Source organism: Capra hircus, chromosome 12, assembly GCF_001704415.2.
Source record: "Capra hircus breed San Clemente chromosome 12, ASM170441v1, whole genome shotgun sequence".
NCBI classification, from domain to species: Eukaryota; Metazoa; Chordata; class Mammalia; order Artiodactyla; family Bovidae; genus Capra; species Capra hircus.
In genome coordinates, this window is record NC_030819.1 from 67,468,498 (window position 1) to 67,489,058 (window position 20,561).

The following is a 20,561-nucleotide window of genomic DNA, read 5'->3' on the forward strand; positions in this document are numbered from 1 at the left end:
GCAACCCCATGTCATTCCTGTAGGGACAGACATCTCCTTAATACTTGTGAGTGTGACTGTGTTAGGAAGTGGAACTGTGATTAATAATTATAGTGATGGTGGGCTTGTGTCATCAGGGAGGGTATATAGTATCGCGCACTGATGATTAATGAGATAGAGGAAAGTAAGTATTGTTTTGAAGGATTTCCATGGGGGAAAAAAAAAAGACTACACCCAAAGAGTTAGGCTGATTTTTTTTCATATCACTGATACTTACGTGGCACATAACCTCGTTTCCTTTGGATGCCAGATCTAAAAACCATAAAGAGCTACTGAAATTACAGTGGCGGTGTAACAGTTTGGAGAGCACTGCTAGACTGCTTGGGTTCGTATTAGTAATAAATCGTATTTACTAGCTGTGGCATCTCAAGCAAGTCACTTAACTTCTCTGTGTTCCCATCTACACGTATCCAATGGGGATGATACTAGTATTAATACCGACCCCAGGGTCATCTTTCAGGCTTACTGTGAGGGTTAGATGGGTTCCTGTGTGTGAAGCACTTAGGACCATTAGCACACTGTAAGGACTCATTCAGTGGGTTTATTTTTGTTTTATGATGATTATTATGTAACATGATGATTATTGTGTGTTAGAATTTTCACCCTTACTCTTCTTTCTTTCTCTTTTCTCCTTCTGTTGTGTAGGTATTTGCTTGGGGCTATAACAACTGTGGCCAGGTGGGGTCAGGGTCCACCGCAAATCAACCAACTCCTCGGAAAGTGACAAACTGTTTACATATTAAGAGGGTGGTCGGCATCGCCTGTGGTCAGACCTCGTCCATGGCTGTTCTGGACAATGGTGAGGTGAGCGGTCTTCGCACCCCCCTTTCTCCTGTCCGTTTCTTTATGAGGTACGGGCTTAGATCATGGAAGGAAGAGTGCTCTGATTTGGTAGCTCCATAGATAGTTAGCTGATAGAGGTGTAACCACAGGCTGTTCGCTCCTCATTATGAATTTTTAAGTTCCAAGGTTTATCTGCAAGTAGAAGTTTGAATGTGTTTTTGCCAGATTCACATAGCCTGATGCTTTCAGGCATTTATTTTCGATTTAATGTAGTAGATGAAAGAGTTTGATGTTGCCTCTTTCTTCTAATGAAAGAGGACTCTTTTTTTTTTTTTAATTTAGAGAGATACACATTCCGTAGACAGAATACAGCCTGTCTCAGAAGATGAGACCAAGAGTGCGGCCACCTCAGACGGTGAGAGGCGCTGTGCGCTCTTGAAAGTTGGCTGACGGTGTTTATAAGCACTGATGCTAATGGGCATGAAGGCTGTGTGCCTGCCTTTGTCTGCAATGCTTGCCCCCAGGAAGAAGCAACTTGGAAATGGAGAATTTTTCTTCCTGACGGTTATTAGCTACTCTTAAAAAACCCACCTTTCAGTGATCCTCGACCACGGTCACCTTTGAGCTGATGGTTATTTCTATAAAATTGTTCTGGTGGCAGCTTCTACTTAAATGGACCTGTTACCACTTGTACGTGCCCCAGTGCACAAACTTTACTCCAGGACACTTCTCTGAACGCGAATGTACAGCATCCTGCATCGGGGTGTGAGGGTGCTGTAGAGTTTACTGAGTACTCAGCTCTGTTAGCTGACTCTCTGAATCAAGCCTGATACTATGCTGGATGACTTCCAAATTCCTTGGGATAGTCATCCAACATCCTCCATCCCAGTATTTTCCACTTCTTTATTGATTTCTTTCTCTTTTGAAACGCTTTTTTTATTTTTAAAAGTAAATTTAATTTAAAAATTATTATTATGTGATTACTTCAACAAAGGAAAACAAATAAGACACGTGAAATAAAAAGTGCCTGCCTGTCCCTCAGTTTTTTAATGGTTTGATGTATGTCCTTTTGGACCTTTCTCTATAAATAGTTACATACAGGTGAGTATAATTACCTACCGCTTTTCTCTGCCAGTTCGCACCTTTTTTTGCTTGACAGCATAGATGTTTTACCAGAATCCATTGGCAGACCATTTATAGTTGCTTCTATTATAACAGTTGCTAAATTTTCTTGGTATGGATGTTCGTTTTCCATGACCCATATCCAGAACTCTTCTGATGGGCATTTCAACTTTTTTTTTTTTTCATATTTGGTTACTAAAAACACTGTTGTGCTGATTTTCTGTTACTGTTTGTGTGTATATCTTTGTACACACATACAAGTATTTCTATAGAATAATTTTCCAGAAATAGGGTTTCTGGGTCAGGGAATATACCGTTACATTTTTGGATAGCTCTTGCCAAATTTCTCCTCAGAAGGTTCAAACCTGTTAGACTTCTGACATTGAACGTGTGCTTCTGGCCATCCCTTGCTAGCACCCTGAGGCCTTGTCCCCTTTCCCCCTTTCACCTGGACGTGGAAGGCCCTCACCCGCGCCCTGCTTTGCCCTGGGGTGTGTTGCCACCACACCGCGTGTTTCTGATCTGAGCCAGGCCTTCTGTCTGTTCCCGGCTTCCCGGCCAGGACTTCACCCTGTCCCACGCTGGCTGTTCTCAGCCTTCAGCACTCGCTGTCAGACCTGTGCCCGGCTCTGCTGCTTTGAGTGGTGACCCCTATTGCTGCAGGTGTCTGAGGGGTCCCCACATTCTCCTGTGTCTCCTCCTTACACCTCTTTCCTCTGTCCCGTCTCCTGTGGTCCTGCCGTCACTGCCTTCGCTGGACCCCCATCAGAGCTCACCTATCTGCCAATGGGAGACGAGTTTATGTATTTGAGGTCTTCCTGCCTCTGGTCTTGCTCACCGCAGTCAACCCTTCATGTTGCTGCCTGCAAGATTGCTCCAGAATACAACTTTAATTATGTTAATCTCTGCTTTGGAATATTTCAGTGGCAGATCCATGGATGCATTTCACGTTCCTTGGTCTATGTTTGGGCACTTCATCCCTTGGCCCATACTTTTCCTTCTGGTCTTTTCCCTACCGCCACCCAAGGTGGGTCCAGCCAGCCCACCTGCTTGTCTCCTGAACCTGCCTCTCCCTGGGATACCTTCATCCCCATCTACCCTTCAGCCAGATCTGAGCATCTACCTTGCTCAGATTTCTGCTATCTGAAAAAAAGCTTAACTTTCTTCCTATGGCTAAGTCCTTTCTCCTCTCTGTCTGCAATGCCTTGACTATATCTGTACCCTAGCACTTGCTGTCTGGCTGCAGAAAAATTGCGTATGTCCATCCCCCTGTTCAACTGCGTCCAAAGATTTAATTCCTACTACTTTTCAAAAAATCCTGAAATACAGTAGGTGATTAATAGTTGTTAATGAGCCTCAGGTTCCTCTTGTAGCAAGCAAGAATTAATGACTCGCCCAAGCCTATCCAGCTAGTAAGATCTGGAGCTGTCATCCCCACACCTGAAACATCTTCTGTTTGGAGATCAGTTGTAGGACCTCATTCAGTAGAATATGAGTGTTGGAAGTGAAAGAAATCTCTCATTTGTTTAGATGGGTTTCATTTTTATCTCTTTCCTTGCACCAACAGTTTTAAAACCCTCTTCTCCCCCTTCCTCTAAGGTGTATGGCTGGGGCTACAATGGCAATGGTCAGCTCGGCTTGGGAAACAATGGCAATCAGCTGACCCCCGTGAGAGTGGCAGCTTTGCACAGTGTGTGTGTCAACCAGGTACGTGTGGTGGGCTCCTAGCTGCTGCTCCCTGTCTGTCTTCCCTGCTCCGACTTGGACTGTCTGTGAGAATTTAGATCCCGGACCAGGGATTGACCTTGTTCCTCCTGCAGTAGAAGCACGGAGTCCTAATCATTGGACTGATAGGGAGGTCCCAGAAATTCACTCTTTTAATCAGACTTTTTGAACAGTCCCTTGTGCCTTCATCTGCCACATTTAATATTCTGTCCTCCCTAAATTCCCATGATGAGAAGCAAGGCCATGGTGCTGGCACATTGGTCTTGATAATTTGAAAAGCTACTGGGAAAAATCCAGTAGTCTCAGGTACAGGCTTTTCTAATGCTTTTTTAAATGTTCCAGAGAATGTCAGTCCACACCTGATGATGAACTGGCATTCTGCAGGAGCTGGCTGTAATCTTTGAGTAAATGTTTCCCCTGCCCTTCTGTTCTCCTGTTGATGGTAACCATGTAAATTTACTTGCAGATTGTCTGCGGCTATGCACATACTCTAGCACTAACCGATGAGGGCTTGCTGTATGCCTGGGGAGCTAACACGTATGGGCAGCTGGGAACTGGCAATAAAAATAACCTGCTAAGCCCAGCACACATCATGGTGGAGAAAGAAAGGTAACTTGGTGGTACCATGTCTTGGGACTGTGTGTGCATGGGGACTTGGGCCTGTGTGCTCTGGAGCGCTGGTGTTTGGCTTTGTAGCTCTTCTGGTCATTAACATTCTCATTGTGAACAAAAGAGTGCTGTGCCAGTCAGAGTGAACGTGAAGTTGACATGATTCTCTTGCAGCTTTCTCAGATGACCACCCAAAATAACCACCAATAGGCATTCATGCATTTTGCTGTATTGCCTGCAGACTTCCTAGTAGGGTCTGTCACCATGTTGAAATTTAAAGCATATTATTTTCCCTTTGAGCCAACTAAACTTTTAAATAAATAAAATCTGCCCTTGAAAGGCCATTATCTGTTTAAATATTGATTTGATTTAATGTGTGTTACTGGAATAGATGCTTAAATGTTTTTTGAGCCATATTGTGAGGTCTTGCCCACTAAAGCTTTAGGATGTTGACTTCTAATTCTGGGAGGCCACCTAAGAAGCATACAGAGAAATGTAGTAAGTTTGGCTTGATGTCCCTTTGGATTGGGATATTCAGAGTCCATGACCCCTGGACCACTGCTTAATCAGCCTAATGAGCATTCTGAGCCCCGATTGGGGGTAAGAGAGAAAGTTGTATTTGTAAGGAAATGGTTTATTGACTACAGGATTTTTTGCTACTGTTGAAGCCCCCAGAACTGCCAGGACATTTTTTTCAGTCTCTACTTTCCTCATTTATTTTGGTTGCTAGTCCGTTTTCCCAGGTTTTCCTCAACATTATGCATTACCTGTCCTAACTCAGAATGAGCTCCGGGTGAGAAAGGGGCACCAGGATGAGCGTAACCCAGAGCTGATGCCCCAGTCTTTTGGTTTTGTCCGTATGACCTGACAGCTAACTTCCTGGATCCTGGGCTCTTTGAGGTGTTCCGAGCACAAAACTTTTTATTTACCGTGTGTGGTGCACTTGGGCTTCTGCAAAGAAAACGTAACGTGCGTTTTTCGTAAAACTCTCCAGGGTGATAGAGATTGCGGCCTGCCACTCGGCGCACACGTCGGCCGCCAAGACGCAGGGCGGCCACGTGTACATGTGGGGCCAGTGCCGCGGCCAGTCAGTGACCCTGCCGCACCTCACGCACTTCTCCTCCACCGACGACGTGTTCGCCTGCTTCGCCACCCCCGCCGTCACGTGGCGCCTCCTGTCTGCGGGTGAGAGCTCCCGGCTGCCCGCCCGGACGAAGGGCACCGTCAGCCGAGCGCCGTGCCTGCGCGTCTGCTGGCTGTGGGCTCCGTCCGCTTCAGAATGCTTTACCCTCCTTTAGCTTTAATACCCTTCCCCAAATTAGATTTGCATGATACTGTTTATTAAAATACGATGGAATATTATATGAATTTATTATTTTCTCCCCTTGGGTGTTTTCGGTTTGAGGTGAAATTCACATACAAAAATTAACCATTTTTAAAGTATACAATTCAGAGGCATTTACTGCCTTCACTGTGTTGGGCAGCCAGCATTTACATCAAGCTCTACAGCATTTCATCACTGTAGAAGAAGACCCTATACCCATTACACTGTCACTCCCCAGTCTTTCTTTCCCCCAACCACTGGCAGCTACCAATTTGTTTGTTTTGTTTTGTTCCTATGGATTTGCCAGTTCTGGATGTTTCCCTTAAGTGGAATCTTACCAGATACAACCTTTTGTGTCTGACTTCTTTTACTCGGTGCTTTTGAGACCCATCGAGGTTGTAACATACTAGGTGTCAGTAGTTCTTTTTATGACTGAGCCCTGTTGTATTATATATATAGACTACAATTTGTTTGTCATCTATCTGTTGATGGACATTGGATGGTTTCCACTTCTTGGCTATTGTGAATACTGTTGTTTTGAACATTCATATACAGATATTTGAGTGTGTACAGATATTCTTAAGTCCTTTTGTTATACTAAATTTATTATATAATTTAATGTGAACTTAAAAAAATGAAGAGCTTGTTAACTTTGTAGAGTTAATTCCACTTTTTTTTCTCCTTTTTTCCTTTCAACCAGTCTCAAAAGTTTTTTTTTTTCCTTGGAGGAGAGCTAAGGAGAGATATTATGAAGGATAGTGGGGGACTTACCTGGTAGTTAAGACTCTGTGCTCCCACTGCAGGGGGCCTGGGTTCGATCCCTAGTCAGGGAACTAAGATCCCACCTGCTGCACAGTGTGGCCTGAAAAAGAATAAAAGGATAGTGGAGTTCAGAGTGATCTTTGGTTACGTCATCTGTCCCTTTTCTGAATACTGTCTTCCTTCATGGGCCTGTTGTTGATCGAAAATGTGAAGCTGTCATCAAGCTGAGTAGGCATTAGCAGGATAATCTCAGTCTCTTTTTATTTCTTATTTGTACCTTATAGCCAGTGTATTTCTTCTAAATGTATTTCTTCTAAATTGTTCTTTTGTTTATAGTGCAGAGGGAATAAAGTGAGTCATGATACCCTGTGCTTGAAATTTAATTCAGCTGTGACAGCATGGGGTTTGGACTGCTCAGCAGCTGATACTGAAGGTCTTGTAATATACATCCGGCTCAGGTGTGTCAGGTGGCTGGGGCTGTCCCATCAACAAGTGACCAGTCTTTGTGGTCATGGGGGCAAGATGTTTAGGAAAAGTAAAGCTGCTGCTCAACTTAAAGAAATGGAACCTTTGCAGGTTCTTTAACTGTAATTCAGTGATTGCAGTGCATGTTGTGATTAGAGAAAATTTAGTTCATAGGACGGGACTTCTTGGCCGTATTCACACATATGTATAGACCTGTATACATCTTCAAAGTCTCATATACCTGCCTAACCTGGACCTGTTTATGAAAGGCTTCCCTCGGGTTCTTGCATCTTAAAATCCTCATCTTGAAAAGACATTCTTTTCAGACCAAATGTCCTACCATTTTCTACTATTAAGTTAGGAAAAAATACAGTCACTAAGTATAACTCCCAGGTGACTGCTTTTCCTGTCCACCCTCTAAACGTCAGAAGTGTTTGTTTCCTCGCAGTTTCTGATCTCAGCAGGCCCCAGCATGGGACTTGCCCTGTTCATGTAGGCCACAGGCACCTTCTTGATGGGAAAAAGGTGCAGAGCACCTTCTCAAGAGGGTCTTAGAAGCCCGGGCAGAAAAGTGAACTCAGAGAGCTTCTATGCTCCAAAGGATCAGCCTGAAAAAGAAAGGGAGAGAGAAAAAATGACATGGGGTGACCAAACTTCGGTGAGTGAGGCCCATAACTTTATTTTCAAAAGGAACTTTTATACCTTGACTTGTACATAGAGGGAAATGAAAGATGCAAAGTCATGCAGAGTCAGCCCAAACATTACATCTGTTTCGTCTTAATCAAAGTCAGGATTTTTTCTGCATACCTTTCCCATAAACAATGTTGTATACATTATCTTCTGGCCTTGGAGGCCTGTGGACATTTTATGACCCTCTTTTGATAACGGCTGCTTAACCAGAAAACTTATTTTCCCTTGAAGTGTTTTTTCTTTATATTTCTAATCTATGTCAGCCTCAGAAAGTATTAAACGGAGTTACATTCTCATGGAGCAAAGGTGCAGTGAGTTACAACAAAGAAAGAACCAATGAGCTCAAAGGTCTGATGTGGTTAATTCCAAGGCTACTACTGTTTTTCTTACATTCCAACTATGTTAACTAATGCACTCCCAGGTGCACAGTGGATAAGGGATATGGGAACTTGGCAGCAAGCATTGGCTCAACAATGCAATCCTACACCAGCAGTACTCTTAATAGTTTTTAACTCTTCGAAAGGCTCTATATTTTTAGAATATTTTAGGCTTCCCGTGTCTGTCACAGTTGGGAGGCTGTGAACAATCACATGCGTAGCTGCAAGAGTCTGGATAAACCTGCCAAGTAAGCTAGAATGCCGACAGAGGGGGTTTGAATTGAAATATTCCTCTCATGCCCTAGAGACTTATTAACTAAAGCCCTAAGTTGACTTTTTCCAGACAAAGGTGGTCGGGGATAGCCCCCTGTTAATGTCAGAAGAGTTGGTGAAAGGCACAAAATAGTAAGACAGACAGATTCTGGTTTTGGGGTAGATGCTCGAGCAGGTCCAGGGGCTCAGGGAGTCCTGATCCGCCTTGTTCATCAGGTCTCTTCCACGTGACCTTGTCATGGGTGGGATCTCCCGTGCTGGCTCCCAGCATCAGAGGATGAATGGGTGCCTCTGAAGAACAGTTTCTCCTCTGGAGGGTGGGACTATACTTGTTGCCAGAAACCAAGGTGGTCCAGCCCTTAGGGCGAGATGCAGGAGTTGAGGTACTGAGAAGAACTGTGCTTTGGGTGTGGAGGGTGGGTACCAATCTAGGCTCTTGGACTCTTTGCCCATCTTAGTTATTTTCCGTCTTTTCATTCACTGGAGATTCAGATATCAGGATCAGGTTTTTGAGAGAATATCCACCTTTCCCCCAAAGCCAAGAGAGCTCTGCATCGTCAGGGTCGGAGGGAAGGCTGTAGATCAGAGTCACAGGGCTTAGGCAAATGGCATTTCCTTAGGAGAGTCTGATAATAGAGCTCACGGAAAGCTCGTTGTTAGGTTTCAGCCTAGCTTTTAGCAGTTGTCCCTCTGTAAGAGTTGCCCTGGAAACAGCAGCTGCTGCGAGTCTTGGGGGAAGTCCTCATGTTGGAGGACTTGGAAATGGGTCTCCTGCATCAGTAGTGCCTTCATTCAGCAATGCCAGTGAGGGTCTCTGGAATTTTTATGTTTCCCCGTTAGCCACCTTCTTCCTCTTTTCCTTTGTTCACACATGTAAAGCGCAAGAAAGTGTTGCATGAGTTTGTACACCCGCCTTTAGTTTTCTTTATGATAACACAGTTCTACTTATAGGGAAGAATTATATGTCCTTGTACCTTTTCATCAGGCAGTGTGACCACGGTTTTGTAAAGCGACTCCTCTTAAGTACGCATTCCTACTAAGTAAATTTGCTCTGCTTTTGGATAGCGTGTAAGGATTATTGTTTGTGCTGCATTAATTTTTAAGGTTAAGAAGGATGTTTAGATGCCAGATAGGGAGGGAAAAGGGTCACCCTGGGAAAGAACACCACTCTAGCGTGACCACTCATGTGAGGAATGTGTTTCTTAGGACTCCTTGAATTGAATTTACGAGCTCCTTGAAACTACCCTAAAAGCAGAGCAGAGGTGTCCAAAGTGCTTCAGTGGAGGAAAACTGATCCATTCTCAGCCTTAGATGAATACTGCTCAAACTTTTGAGAGAAGAGTTTACGTAAAATGACAATTTATAACTTTTTCTTTTCAAAAAGCCTTTTTTTTTTTTAATGGGAACCATGTTTTTAAAGTCTTGATTGAATTTGTTACAACAGTGTTTCAGTTTTATGTTTTGTTTTTTTTTGGATTTTAGCTTCCGACTAGGGATCAGACCCACAGCCCCTGAGCTAAAAGGTGAAGTCTTAAGTACTGGACTACCAGGGAAGTCCACGGAATACACATTTTTAATGTCTGGCTTAGTTTGGAAGACCAGTTTTTGGCCTTTCCAAATATACATTTTTAAAATTAATTTATTTTTTATTGAAGGATAATTGCTTTACAGAATCCAAATATACATTTTTTTCTTATAGTTTATACACTTGGCGACATTTAGGTATCACCAGCTGCTGAGACTCACCTTCTCATCTCGAGATGAGATCAAAAACTATCTCCTGTGTCTGAAGTACCTTCATTCAGTGCTGACAAGGGCCCCTGGAATTTTTTGTCTCCCTGTTAGCCTGTGAAATTTAATTTAATTTCTGTGACATTGATTTTAATACTGGAAAGTTGATTTGTCGAGTAAGGTGTGAACTCTTATGACAAAAATCTAATGGAATTATCCATCATGCTAGTCACTATCTTTGTGAAGTCTTTCAAACCTTGAGCACCTGTGTTAATGTGCTTGCTTCCTTCAGAGCATGAAGACTTTCTAACAGTTGCAGAGTCACTGAAGAAAGAATTTGACAGTCCAGAAACTGCCGATCTGAAGTTTCGAATTGATGGGAAATACATCCATGTCCATAAAGCTGTTTTGAAAATCAGGTATTTTCTCATGAGTTTAGAGTCATCAGTAGCCTTACTCTTTTGCAGTCTCCATTTCCTTGTTATTCCACACAATGGAGACTAATAAGAACTAATCTTGGGAGTAGAGTGAAACAGCACACTTAATAATTTTACATGTAGTATCAGTCCACTCATTATTGAAAAGTTTTGTGTGTATGTTTCTGTGTGTGTATGTGTATGCGCATGTACTCATGTGCCTTTTAGAAAAAGCATAATGTGGGAGTATTTTTCTGTATTGTTTGTTAAATGAAGTAGCTCATACATAATTATTTCCATCAAAAAAATTGTATATAGGTTTAAGAAAATACAAAGGCCCATCAGTGAAAAGTGTATATGTCTTCTTTTAATTAAAACTTCCGGAGAAGGCAATGGTACTCCACTCCAGTACTCTTGCCTGGAAAATCCCATGGACAGAGGAGCCTGGTGGGCTGTAGTCCATGGGGTTGCTAAGAGTTGGACAAAACTGAACGACTTCACTTTGACTTTTCACTTTCATGCATTGGAGAAGGAAATGGCAACGCACTCCAGTGTTCTTGCCTGGGGAATCCCAGGGACAGCGGAGCCTGGTGGGCTGCCGTCTATGGGGTCGCACAGAGTCAGACATGAGTGAAGTGACGCAGCAGCAGCAGCAGCAGCAGCAGTTAAAACTTCATTTTCCATAAGCAGAAAACTTAGGAATACTGGACTTTCTGGTCCTGAGAGACATCTAATTCCCAGTTGAAGAAATATTCTCTAAATATGGTGCATGGCAGGAGTTCTTGGTATAAATGTGAGGAAACTTTGTATTTATTAATAACTGGATGATTGCTCACTGAGGCTGCCATTCAGCAGAGAGGCACATAAAATCTGACCATTGAGAGTTAAACTGGCCATTTACGAGTCTTTTTTCAAAATTTAGTTTAACATCTATTTACAAAATAACATGTTTTTAGGGAACTAAAATGCTATGTCATTCATTACTTTAAGGGAGTAAGTGTCTACAGCAAAGTAGTAATTGAAAAGGGGAAGGGGAATTGTTTCTGTCTGAAGACCTGTGGTCAGCCCATCGGTCCCTTTCCTGCATAGTGTTCTGACCGAGTTTATCTATTAACCCTTGCCTAGACAACTGTAACTTTTTCCCTCCCAGATGAGGTAATTTCCTTTCTAATTGGAGCCATTCTTTCAGTATTCCGAATGGATATTGAAAATATATTTGTGTTTTTCTACTGTAGCTCATTTTAAAAAGGATTTGTAAAGATGATTTTTAAAAAATTATGAAGTATGTTATACTTTAAGAAAATCAAATATTCAGAAATCAGTTCCTCATTTAGGTGTATCTGTACATGTAAATACAACACAAAAAGACCTATTTAGTTTTTCTTCAAATATGTGACTATCCTAGTGGGTGTGCTTTACAAATAAATTGGTAACAGGCTTGGGAGGAGAAGAAGGGGAGCGGATGAAAGAAAAGGAACAAAGTTGGGATGGTGGCTGTTTTGAGGATGAGTCAGAAAAGAAGGAAAGTTGTCATGTATGGTAATGGAATAAAAGTCCTTTGAACATAATCCAGTTAACTTTTAAAACCATTTTAAGAATGTGCTCATTACAAAAATGCTGATTGCAAGAATGTGCTGGTAACACACAAACATTGAATCATTTGAGTGATATTAATACGTATCAAAAGTTTGAACAGTCACTTTTGAATTTCTTTTCAATTTCATTGTTTGAAATGCCCTTCTGTATAACATCTTTTAAACAAAACAGGTAAGCAAAAACCTTAATCTGAATGAGGTCTGTCAGATGCAAACAGTGGTGCTTGTTGAAGCGCTGGTTACTTTGAGGCTATGTGTAATTCTTACTGTTTTAATAGGCAATACCTTAAAGAATGAGAGTGAGTGTATGTAAAAGGTGAATATAAAAACCCTTGCATGTGGAATATATTTTGGTTCTTGTACGTGGAATGAATGTACTATTCAAATAGGGTAAATGTCCCTGTAATACTTGTTTATCCTTGCTCTCACCGCCTTAAGCAGGTAAGTTTTGCTGTTCTGTTTCAGGTGTGAGCACTTTCGATCCATGTTCCAGTCTTACTGGAATGAGGACATGAAGGAGGTGATAGAGATAGACCAGTTCTCCTATGCTGTGTACCGTGCCTTTCTCCAGTACCTCTACACAGACGCAGTGGACCTGCCCCCTGAGGACGCCATAGGTACCAGCCATGCTGGGACTGGCAAGACACAGGGTCAAAAGCATGTCTCCTCACACTCTTACTGGGCTCACCTTGTGGCTCAGCTGGTAAAGAATCGGCCTGCAATGCGGGAGACCTGGGTTCAATCCCTGGGTTGGGAAGATCCTCTGGAGAAGGGAAAGGCTACCCACTTGGGTATTCTGGCCTGGAGAATTCCATCGACTGTATAGTCCATGGGGTCGCAAAGAGTGGGACACAACTGAGCAACTTTCCCATACTCTTATAGTTCAGTTCAGTTAGTCGCTCAGTCGTGTCTGACTCTTTGTGATCCCATGGACTGGAGCACGCCAGGCCTCCCTGTCCATCACCAACTCCCGGAGTTTACTCAAACTCATGTCCATTGAGTTGGTGATGCCATCCAGCCATCTCATCCTCTGTCATCCCCTACTCCTCCCGCTGTCAATCTTTCCCAGCATCAGGGCCTTTTCAAATGAGTCAGTTCTTCGTGTCAGGTGGTCAACGTATTGGAGCTTCAGATTCAGCTTCAGTCCTTCAGTGAATATTCAGGACTGATCTCCTTTAGGATGGACATGTTGGATCTCCTTGCAGTCCAAGGGACTCTCAAGACTCTCCTCCAACACCACAGTTCAAAAACATCAGTTCTTTAGTGCTCAGCTTTCTTTTATAGTCCAACTCTCACATCCATACATGACTCCTGGAAAAACCATAGCTTTGACTAGATGGACCTTTGTTGGGAAAGTAATACCTTTGGTTTTTAATACATTGTCTAGGTTGATCATAACCTTTCTTCCAGGGAGCAAATGTCTTTTAATTTCATGGCTGCAGTCACCATCTGCAGTGATTTTGGAGCCCCCCAAAATAAAGTCTGTCACTGTTTCCATTGTTTTCCCATCTATTTGCCATGAAGTGATGGGACCAGATGCCATGATCGTAGTGTTCTGATAGTATTGAAGGGTAAAAGGTTTCAGATTTATTGATTTTTAATGTGATTTTTAAGAATGATTTAAAGTAAATGCCTTTAGAAATAGTATTGAATTTGGGTGAGAGATAAGCTTCCAGTTTGGGGTTAGTAGAGGCAAACTATTACATACAGGATGGATAAACAACATCCTGCTGTATAGCACAGGGAACTGTATTTGGTGTCCTGGGATAAATCATAATGGAAAAGGATGTAAAAGAGAATATGTTGTTCAGTCGCCAACTTGTATCAGACTGTTTACAACCCCATGGACTGCAGCATGCCAAGCTTCCCTGTCTCATGAATATGCTCTGGGAGATGGTGAAGGACAGGGAAGCCTGGCATGCTGCAATCCACGAGGTCGTGAAGAGTCAGACACAACCAAGCAACTGAACAACAACATGGTCGAGTATATAAGTGTGTAACGGAGTCGCTTTGCTGTACAGCAGAAATTGACATTGTAAATCAACTATACTTCAATTTTTAAAAAGTTTAGAAACTATATATAGATATCACAGTTAATAATTGTGGGCACAGTTAATTTATGACTGTGATCTCATTTTACTCTTTTAATCTTGAAGTATAAGTTGCTAATGAATTAAGCACATCGTTTTGGAAGCACAGGAGAATCCGATTTTTCCCTCTTCCTTTGTACTGTAGAAGAAATTGTATAAACCGAGTATAGGAGAGGTGTGTTTGGGAGGTGGGAAGGGGACGAACTTAGAGAATTTATTTAGTAAGATTTGGAGTACTGTTCCCTAAGAAGCTTCTGACTTATCTGTATAACTCTCTTCACCAAAATGAAATATTTATGTCTATAGATGATTGGAAACTATTATAAGCTCCATTAAGCATCCCATACTTTACTTTCAGGTCTTCTGGACTTGGCGACGTCCTACTGTGAAAACAGGCTGAAGAAACTTTGCCAGCATATCATCAAGCGAGGCATCACCGTGGAGAATGCCTTCTCACTGTTCTCCGCCGCAGTCAGATACGACGCAGAGGTAACGTAAACCAGCACGCAGAAACACACACCGCCCGTAACTCCCCGTGGGCACCTTTCCCCCTTTTTTTCTCATGGGACAAGGAACATGATGAGGGACTTCACTTCTGTTTAGGGAATCATTGAATGAACTGACCCCTAAAAAAAAGAAATCTGGCTGGCTTTATTCTCTTTCAAAAATGGTTGTTTCTCCTATTTCTACCTAAGATAGGAAACTGGAGTCCCAGCAGCTCCGCTGCAGGTTGGAATATAAAGAGCCACATCTAATGGGACTAGCAGACGGCACATGATACTCTCAAGTATTTCTCCAGGCGAGCTTAAAGTATCTTTCCTCAGGACCCGCTGTGCTTTCGCCCCATCTTTGCCCTGTCGTAAGCCGGGGCTGCCCTGTGGTTTATACCTGTGTTTGCTCTGAAGTTCTGTCGTCATCTAACTGTCACTCACGGTTATTCATGGATGAAGAGCCTGCTCTGGACTCCTTTTTGTTCAGTGGTTTTTTATACTGGATTGATTCATGGATCTCTAGAGAGTCCTTGAGTGAATGGGCTGTTGGGAGCCTGAAGCTCTTTGACTGTGTGCATTTTCTGGACGTGCAGAGCCATGGCACCGTCAGAATGTAAGCTCCCTCTGAGCAGGAACTGGATCCCGTCCGTCTGTGGCCTTGTGCCCAGCACATGGGTGGCCAGTGTTTGTTGAACTGAGTGGAGGTGGTGCCGCGGGAAGGATGCATTAAGGATAACTAGGGAACTGAAGGCTGAGAGGCTGCTTTTATGTCTTCATGGAGAATAAAAGTCAGAGAGCAATAGCTTTGGCATCTGAGGTGTCTAGCTAAGGTTTGCACCCGAAATGACACAGTCAGTCTTTCGTTTTATCGTCATATGACCAGGGAGATCACCTGGTGTCAGAATTTACCAGACTCATGCAAAGATCTGCAGCCGCGGCCTTGGAGATGTGTTGGAGGACAGACTGCGTCTTTGCCGCATTTGGGGATCGAAATGGACCATTATGTCTTGGGTTTTCAAAATGCATCCTATTTTTATTTCAGATTATATTATGATTATAAATATTTGATAAGGTCAGATATAGCTGATTTTCTCTGTGGCCTTTTCAACAGATGGGATGATGATCAAAGTAAATAATTTCTAATAGGAAATGGATGTCTAATTTTTTTCCTACCCTTTCTTTGTCATCAAACAGAAATGCTGTTTCTTCAGATTTTATTTCCTCCCAGTGATATAATTTTAAATTGGTCCATGACTTTTCACTTCATTTGGCGGTTGACTTTGAACCTTCTGTGTCTTTCCATATTCCTCCTCAGTGCTAATGAGGTCTGTGTTCTTGAGATAAGGATCTTGCTGACCAAAACCAGTCAGGACCGCCTGTGCTGTGCTACGTCGCTTCAGTCGTGTCTGATTCTGTGCGACCCCATGGACTGTAGCCCCAGGCTCCTCTGTCCATGGGATTCTCCAGGCAAGAATACTGGAGTGGGTTGCCATGCCCTCCTCCAGGGGATCTTCCCCACCCAAGGATCAAACCCGTGTATCTTTTGTCTGACCTGCATTGGCAGGCAGGTTCTTTACCACTAGCGCCACCTGGGAGCCAGGACCACTGGGGCAGCAACTCGACTCTAGTTGCTGGAAAGTTCTTTCTCACCTTCAGCTAAAATCTACCCCAGAAAGTTTACGGAAGATGCCTTATGCCTACCCAGGCCAGGTCATTTCCTTCACTAGTTTTCACTTTTCTGATATCAAGTACATTAGAAGCTGTCCCTTGCTTGAGACCACAGACGTGCTTCACCAGAGTCTGTCCCAGTGCGGGCGTATAGTTGGCACTCAGAAATACATGCTGAGTTAAGTGAATGAATGAATGTATTTGAAACATGTCACCATAAAGTTGTACTTTAAAAAAAATTGTTAAACAGTAACTCGTAATCCTGTAAATTTTATGTATTCAACGTAGAGAAATTAGAAAATAGAAGGCAAAAAGCCTTCTTTTTAGGTTGTATTATTTTTTATTCTGTTGGGAGTTATATAATTGACTAATGTAACTTTATATTTTATTTCCTTAATACTGTAGAATGTAGAAAGTAAATAAAGCTTTAGAATATAAAAATAAAGGCCACTTACAATATCTGTTAGTTGATGGGAAGCTCCTGCTAAGGGAGATTGGAAATTAGCTACAAAATCTGTTATTTTCAGTGATTCAGCTTAGGGACCCTACATGACTTTTCTTTCATTCTGTGAAAATGCTAGGAGGGTGGAGACTCCCTGCCTCTCATATTTCTTCTCTTTTCTGTAAAAGTTACTGTGGTTCCTCCATGCTTCGACAAGATAATTTTGAAGCAAATGTACATATGTTAAAGGAACAAAAATGTATTGACTTAATAGTTGTGAAGATTTTTGAAAGTAAGCTAATTGTTGTGGAACCCTTATATTATAGATGCATTGTCAAACTTTCTGCAAGTTTTTAAAAAGTAAAGAAGGACATAGAGAAAGAAGACTTAAATATTCCTATAGTACAAACCTGAATAAGTGTTGATATCAGGGGAGAAAATGTGAATAAAACCTTGTCTCATGATAGTCCTGATCATGTTATAGGTATAAACATTTTGAAATGCTTCTATTTATACTGTTTCTTTTCAGGAAATTTTTGTTTTCTGTGTCTGGTTGAACATTAGAAGAAACAATTGGGGAGGGTTTTTTTTGTTTTGTTTAATCAGATTAGAGAACTTTCCAGAAAATTTTAAGAGCAACTATGTCTTAAATTTTTGCTTTTGGTGGGTAGAAATAAATATCAGCCAAGAATCTAATTACAGAATTGATTTTGGGATATGATTTTTTTAAAACTTAGTGCTAATGCCAGGTGGTCAGCATTTACTTCTTTTCTTAGGAGGTTAATTAAACATTTTTTGTGATCAGTAGACTACAGAATATTTTTTGAGTGTATATTCAGTCACTCAGTCATGTCTGACTCTTTGTGACCTCATGGACTGCAGCAGGCCAGCCTTCCCTGTCCTTCACTCTCTCTCAGAGTTTGCTCAAACTCGTGTGCATTGAGTCGGTGATGCCATCCAACCATCTCATCCTCTATCGCCCCCTTCTCCTCCTGCCCTCAGTCTTTCCCAACATCAGGGTCTTCTCCAGTGAGTTGGCTCTTTGCATCAGGTGCCCAAAGAATTGGAGCTTCAGCATCAGTCCTTCCACAGTGAATATTCAGAGTTGATCTCCTTTAGGATGGACTGGTTGGATCTCCTTGCAGTCCAAGAGACTCTCAAGAGTCTTCTCCAACACCACAGTTCGAAAGCATCAATTCTTTGGCCCTTAGCCTTCTTCATGGTCCAGCTTGCACATCCATATGTGACTACTGGCAAAACCATAGCTTTGACTCTACGGACCTTTGTCAGCAAAGTGATGTCTCTGCTTTTTAAAAACTTTCCAATATGGTGAGACACTGAAATACTTTCTAAAAAAGAAAAAACCCACTTTGATATGGAATGTTTTTGTACTTGATGTACAGTTGATCCTTGAACAGTGCAGGGGTTAAAGGTGTATAATTTACAGTCAACCCTCCATATCTGTGGTTGTCCAAATCCCTGGAGTCAGTCAGCCTCGGATCCTGTAGTGCAGTTAGTATGTGCTGTTGAAAAATATCACCCTGGCCGAGTAGTCCTTCTGCAAAATGTCTAAGCACTCATGTATTTTAGCCTTGGGCTTTTCAGACTGGATAAGAACTCCATTGAAAGCTGCAACATCATTTTAAAATGTGGGTTTTAAGACTCAATCTTCCATGTTTTGTTACTAAAGAAAATCTCTGGAAAGAAAAACCAAGTTATTTTCGTAGTGTGTACAGTGATTGGAATAATGCGATGTTTAAAGATTGAGAATGAATTTATAAATGTAGAAGAGCAGTATTGTGTTTTGATTTTTTTCCTAATTACAACAAATCTGCTATTTGATCTACTTCAGAATCACTTTATAATAATTCCATCGCAGAATGTCATAAACATGGACTTTGCTTTCTGAAACACCAAGAATACCATATTATGAGATTCCTTGAATTTACACCCTGCCCACTTTGGTATTCCATAGCCTTGAGAAGGCACTTAGAAACTTTTTTCACCAGCTGGCCAAATACTCCTCGTCCTTCTTAGAATTTTTTTTTTTTTAAGTCCAGCAGTGCTGTTATAGTCGACTTATTCGTTGGGTAAGAGTTGCATTTTTTTTCCTGGGTGATTGAAGATCTGATCATTTGCATATTGAGCTGAACAAATCATGTCAGTTCTTACACTATTTAAGAATTCTCAGAAGGGCATTTTTCTAATTCACATAGCCGCATCAGCAGCACACGGGCTCAGGTACTGATTGAATCTGCTTGACTGTGCAGCTCTCTGGTTCATGGAAGTGAACGTGCGGATTTTAATTCCTCCCTTCAAGTGTGTTCAGTGCTTCTTTTTCTGAAGATCTGCCTTAACCACAGTTTAATTAGTTATTTAGACAACTCAGATTTAGGTTACTTTCAGTATTCTTTGGAGAAGGCAATGGCACCCCACTCCAGTACCCTTGCCTGGAAAGTCCCATGGATGGAAGAGCCTGGTGGGCTGCAGTCCATGGGGTCACTGAGTCGGACACGACTGAGCATCTTCACTTTACTTTTCACTTTCATGCATTGGAGAAGGAAATGGCAGCCCACTCCAGTGTTCTTGCCTGGAGAATCCCAGGGATGGGGGAGCCTGGTGGGCTGCCGTCTATGGGGTCACACAGAGTCGGACACGACTGAAGCGACTTAGCAGCAGCAGCAGCTGTATTCTTTAGTTAGCCTTTCAGTGTTTGAAACTATTAAACATTTGTTGAATGCGGTTGACCCTTGATCAACATGGGTTTGAACTGCATGGGTCCACTTATACATGGATATTTTTCAGTAGTAAATACTGCAGTACGTTAGACCCATGGTTGGCTGAATCTGCAAATATGGAGGGCCAACTATAAATTATACTTGGGTTAACCCCCTGTCGTTTAAGGATCAACTGCACTGAGAAATCTCACTAAACTAAATGGAGGGGAAGACAAAGCAGTTTGATAAAACTATTTTCATAGAGTTGTGAACTGACAATTTAGAAGCCCCATTTGTATACCTGGGGTTTCCCTGGTGGCTCAGACGGTAAAGAATGCCTGCAGTGTGGGAGACCCAGGTTTGATCGCTGGGTCTGGACGATCCCCTGGAGAAGGGATTGGCTACCCACTCCAGTATTCTGGCCTGGAGAATTCCACGGACAGAGGAGCCTGGTGGGATACAGTTCGTGGGGTTGCAAAGAGTTAGACATGACTGAGCAAATAACACTTCACTTTGTATGCCTGTACTATATAAAAAAGTTCTTAAAAGTTTATATCCCAGGTAATCTATACAATTAATAAACTGAATAAACTCACTTTTTCATTATACTACAAAGATCTTTAATTCCAAATTAGCAGATATAGAAGTAAGTTTTTGGTTTTTTTTTATTTTTTGCACTTCTTATTTTGTATGGGGTTATAGCAGAAGGGAATGGCAGAGGATGAGATGGTTAGATAGCATCACCGACTCAATTGATGTGAATTTAAGCAAACTCTGGGAGATGTGAAGAACAGAATAGCCTAGTGTACTGCAGTTCATGGGGTTGCAGAGAGTTGGACACAATGACTGAACAGCAACAACAAGTAGCCGATTAACAAGCGATGCTATGATGGTTTCAGGCCGACAGTGACGGGACTCAGCCGTACATACACATGTATCCATCTCCCCCAAACTCCCCTCCATCCAGGCTGAGAAGTGGTATGGTTTTGCAGTGTCAGAATTTTATTTCGCCTTTGAACTTGAAATTGTGTAATTAAAATTTAAATACCTAAAGATCTGTATCTGATATGTGACATGGTTTGAAGAACTTTTTATGCTGTGACTGGGTCCTTCTTCCTCAGTTATATGTAGATAAACTAGTTACATATTTTTAGATAAATTAAAAATGTGACTTTCATCTTTCTATGGAATATAATTTAGTCCCTAGAGCTGTTTAGTAACCATTGAGTTATAATACCAGGA

The 20,561-nt window shown here is 42.0% G+C and overlaps 1 protein-coding gene across 3 annotated transcripts in view; it reads left to right on the forward strand.

Moving 5' to 3' along the window:
- Positions 1 to 20,561, forward strand: part of RCBTB1 (RCC1 and BTB domain containing protein 1) — a 52,472-nt gene that overhangs the window by 28,285 nt on the left and 3,626 nt on the right. For all 3 annotated transcript variants that reach the window (XM_018056738.1, XM_018056737.1, XM_018056739.1), the window contains exons 6-12: positions 685 to 843; positions 3,544 to 3,651; positions 4,136 to 4,278; positions 5,273 to 5,463; positions 10,193 to 10,319; positions 12,377 to 12,528; positions 14,360 to 14,490. In XM_018056738.1, the coding sequence (XP_017912227.1) occupies positions 685 to 843; positions 3,544 to 3,651; positions 4,136 to 4,278; positions 5,273 to 5,463; positions 10,193 to 10,319; positions 12,377 to 12,528; positions 14,360 to 14,490 (1,011 nt within the window). The remainder of the gene's footprint in view (positions 1 to 684; positions 844 to 3,543; positions 3,652 to 4,135; positions 4,279 to 5,272; positions 5,464 to 10,192; positions 10,320 to 12,376; positions 12,529 to 14,359; positions 14,491 to 20,561) is intronic.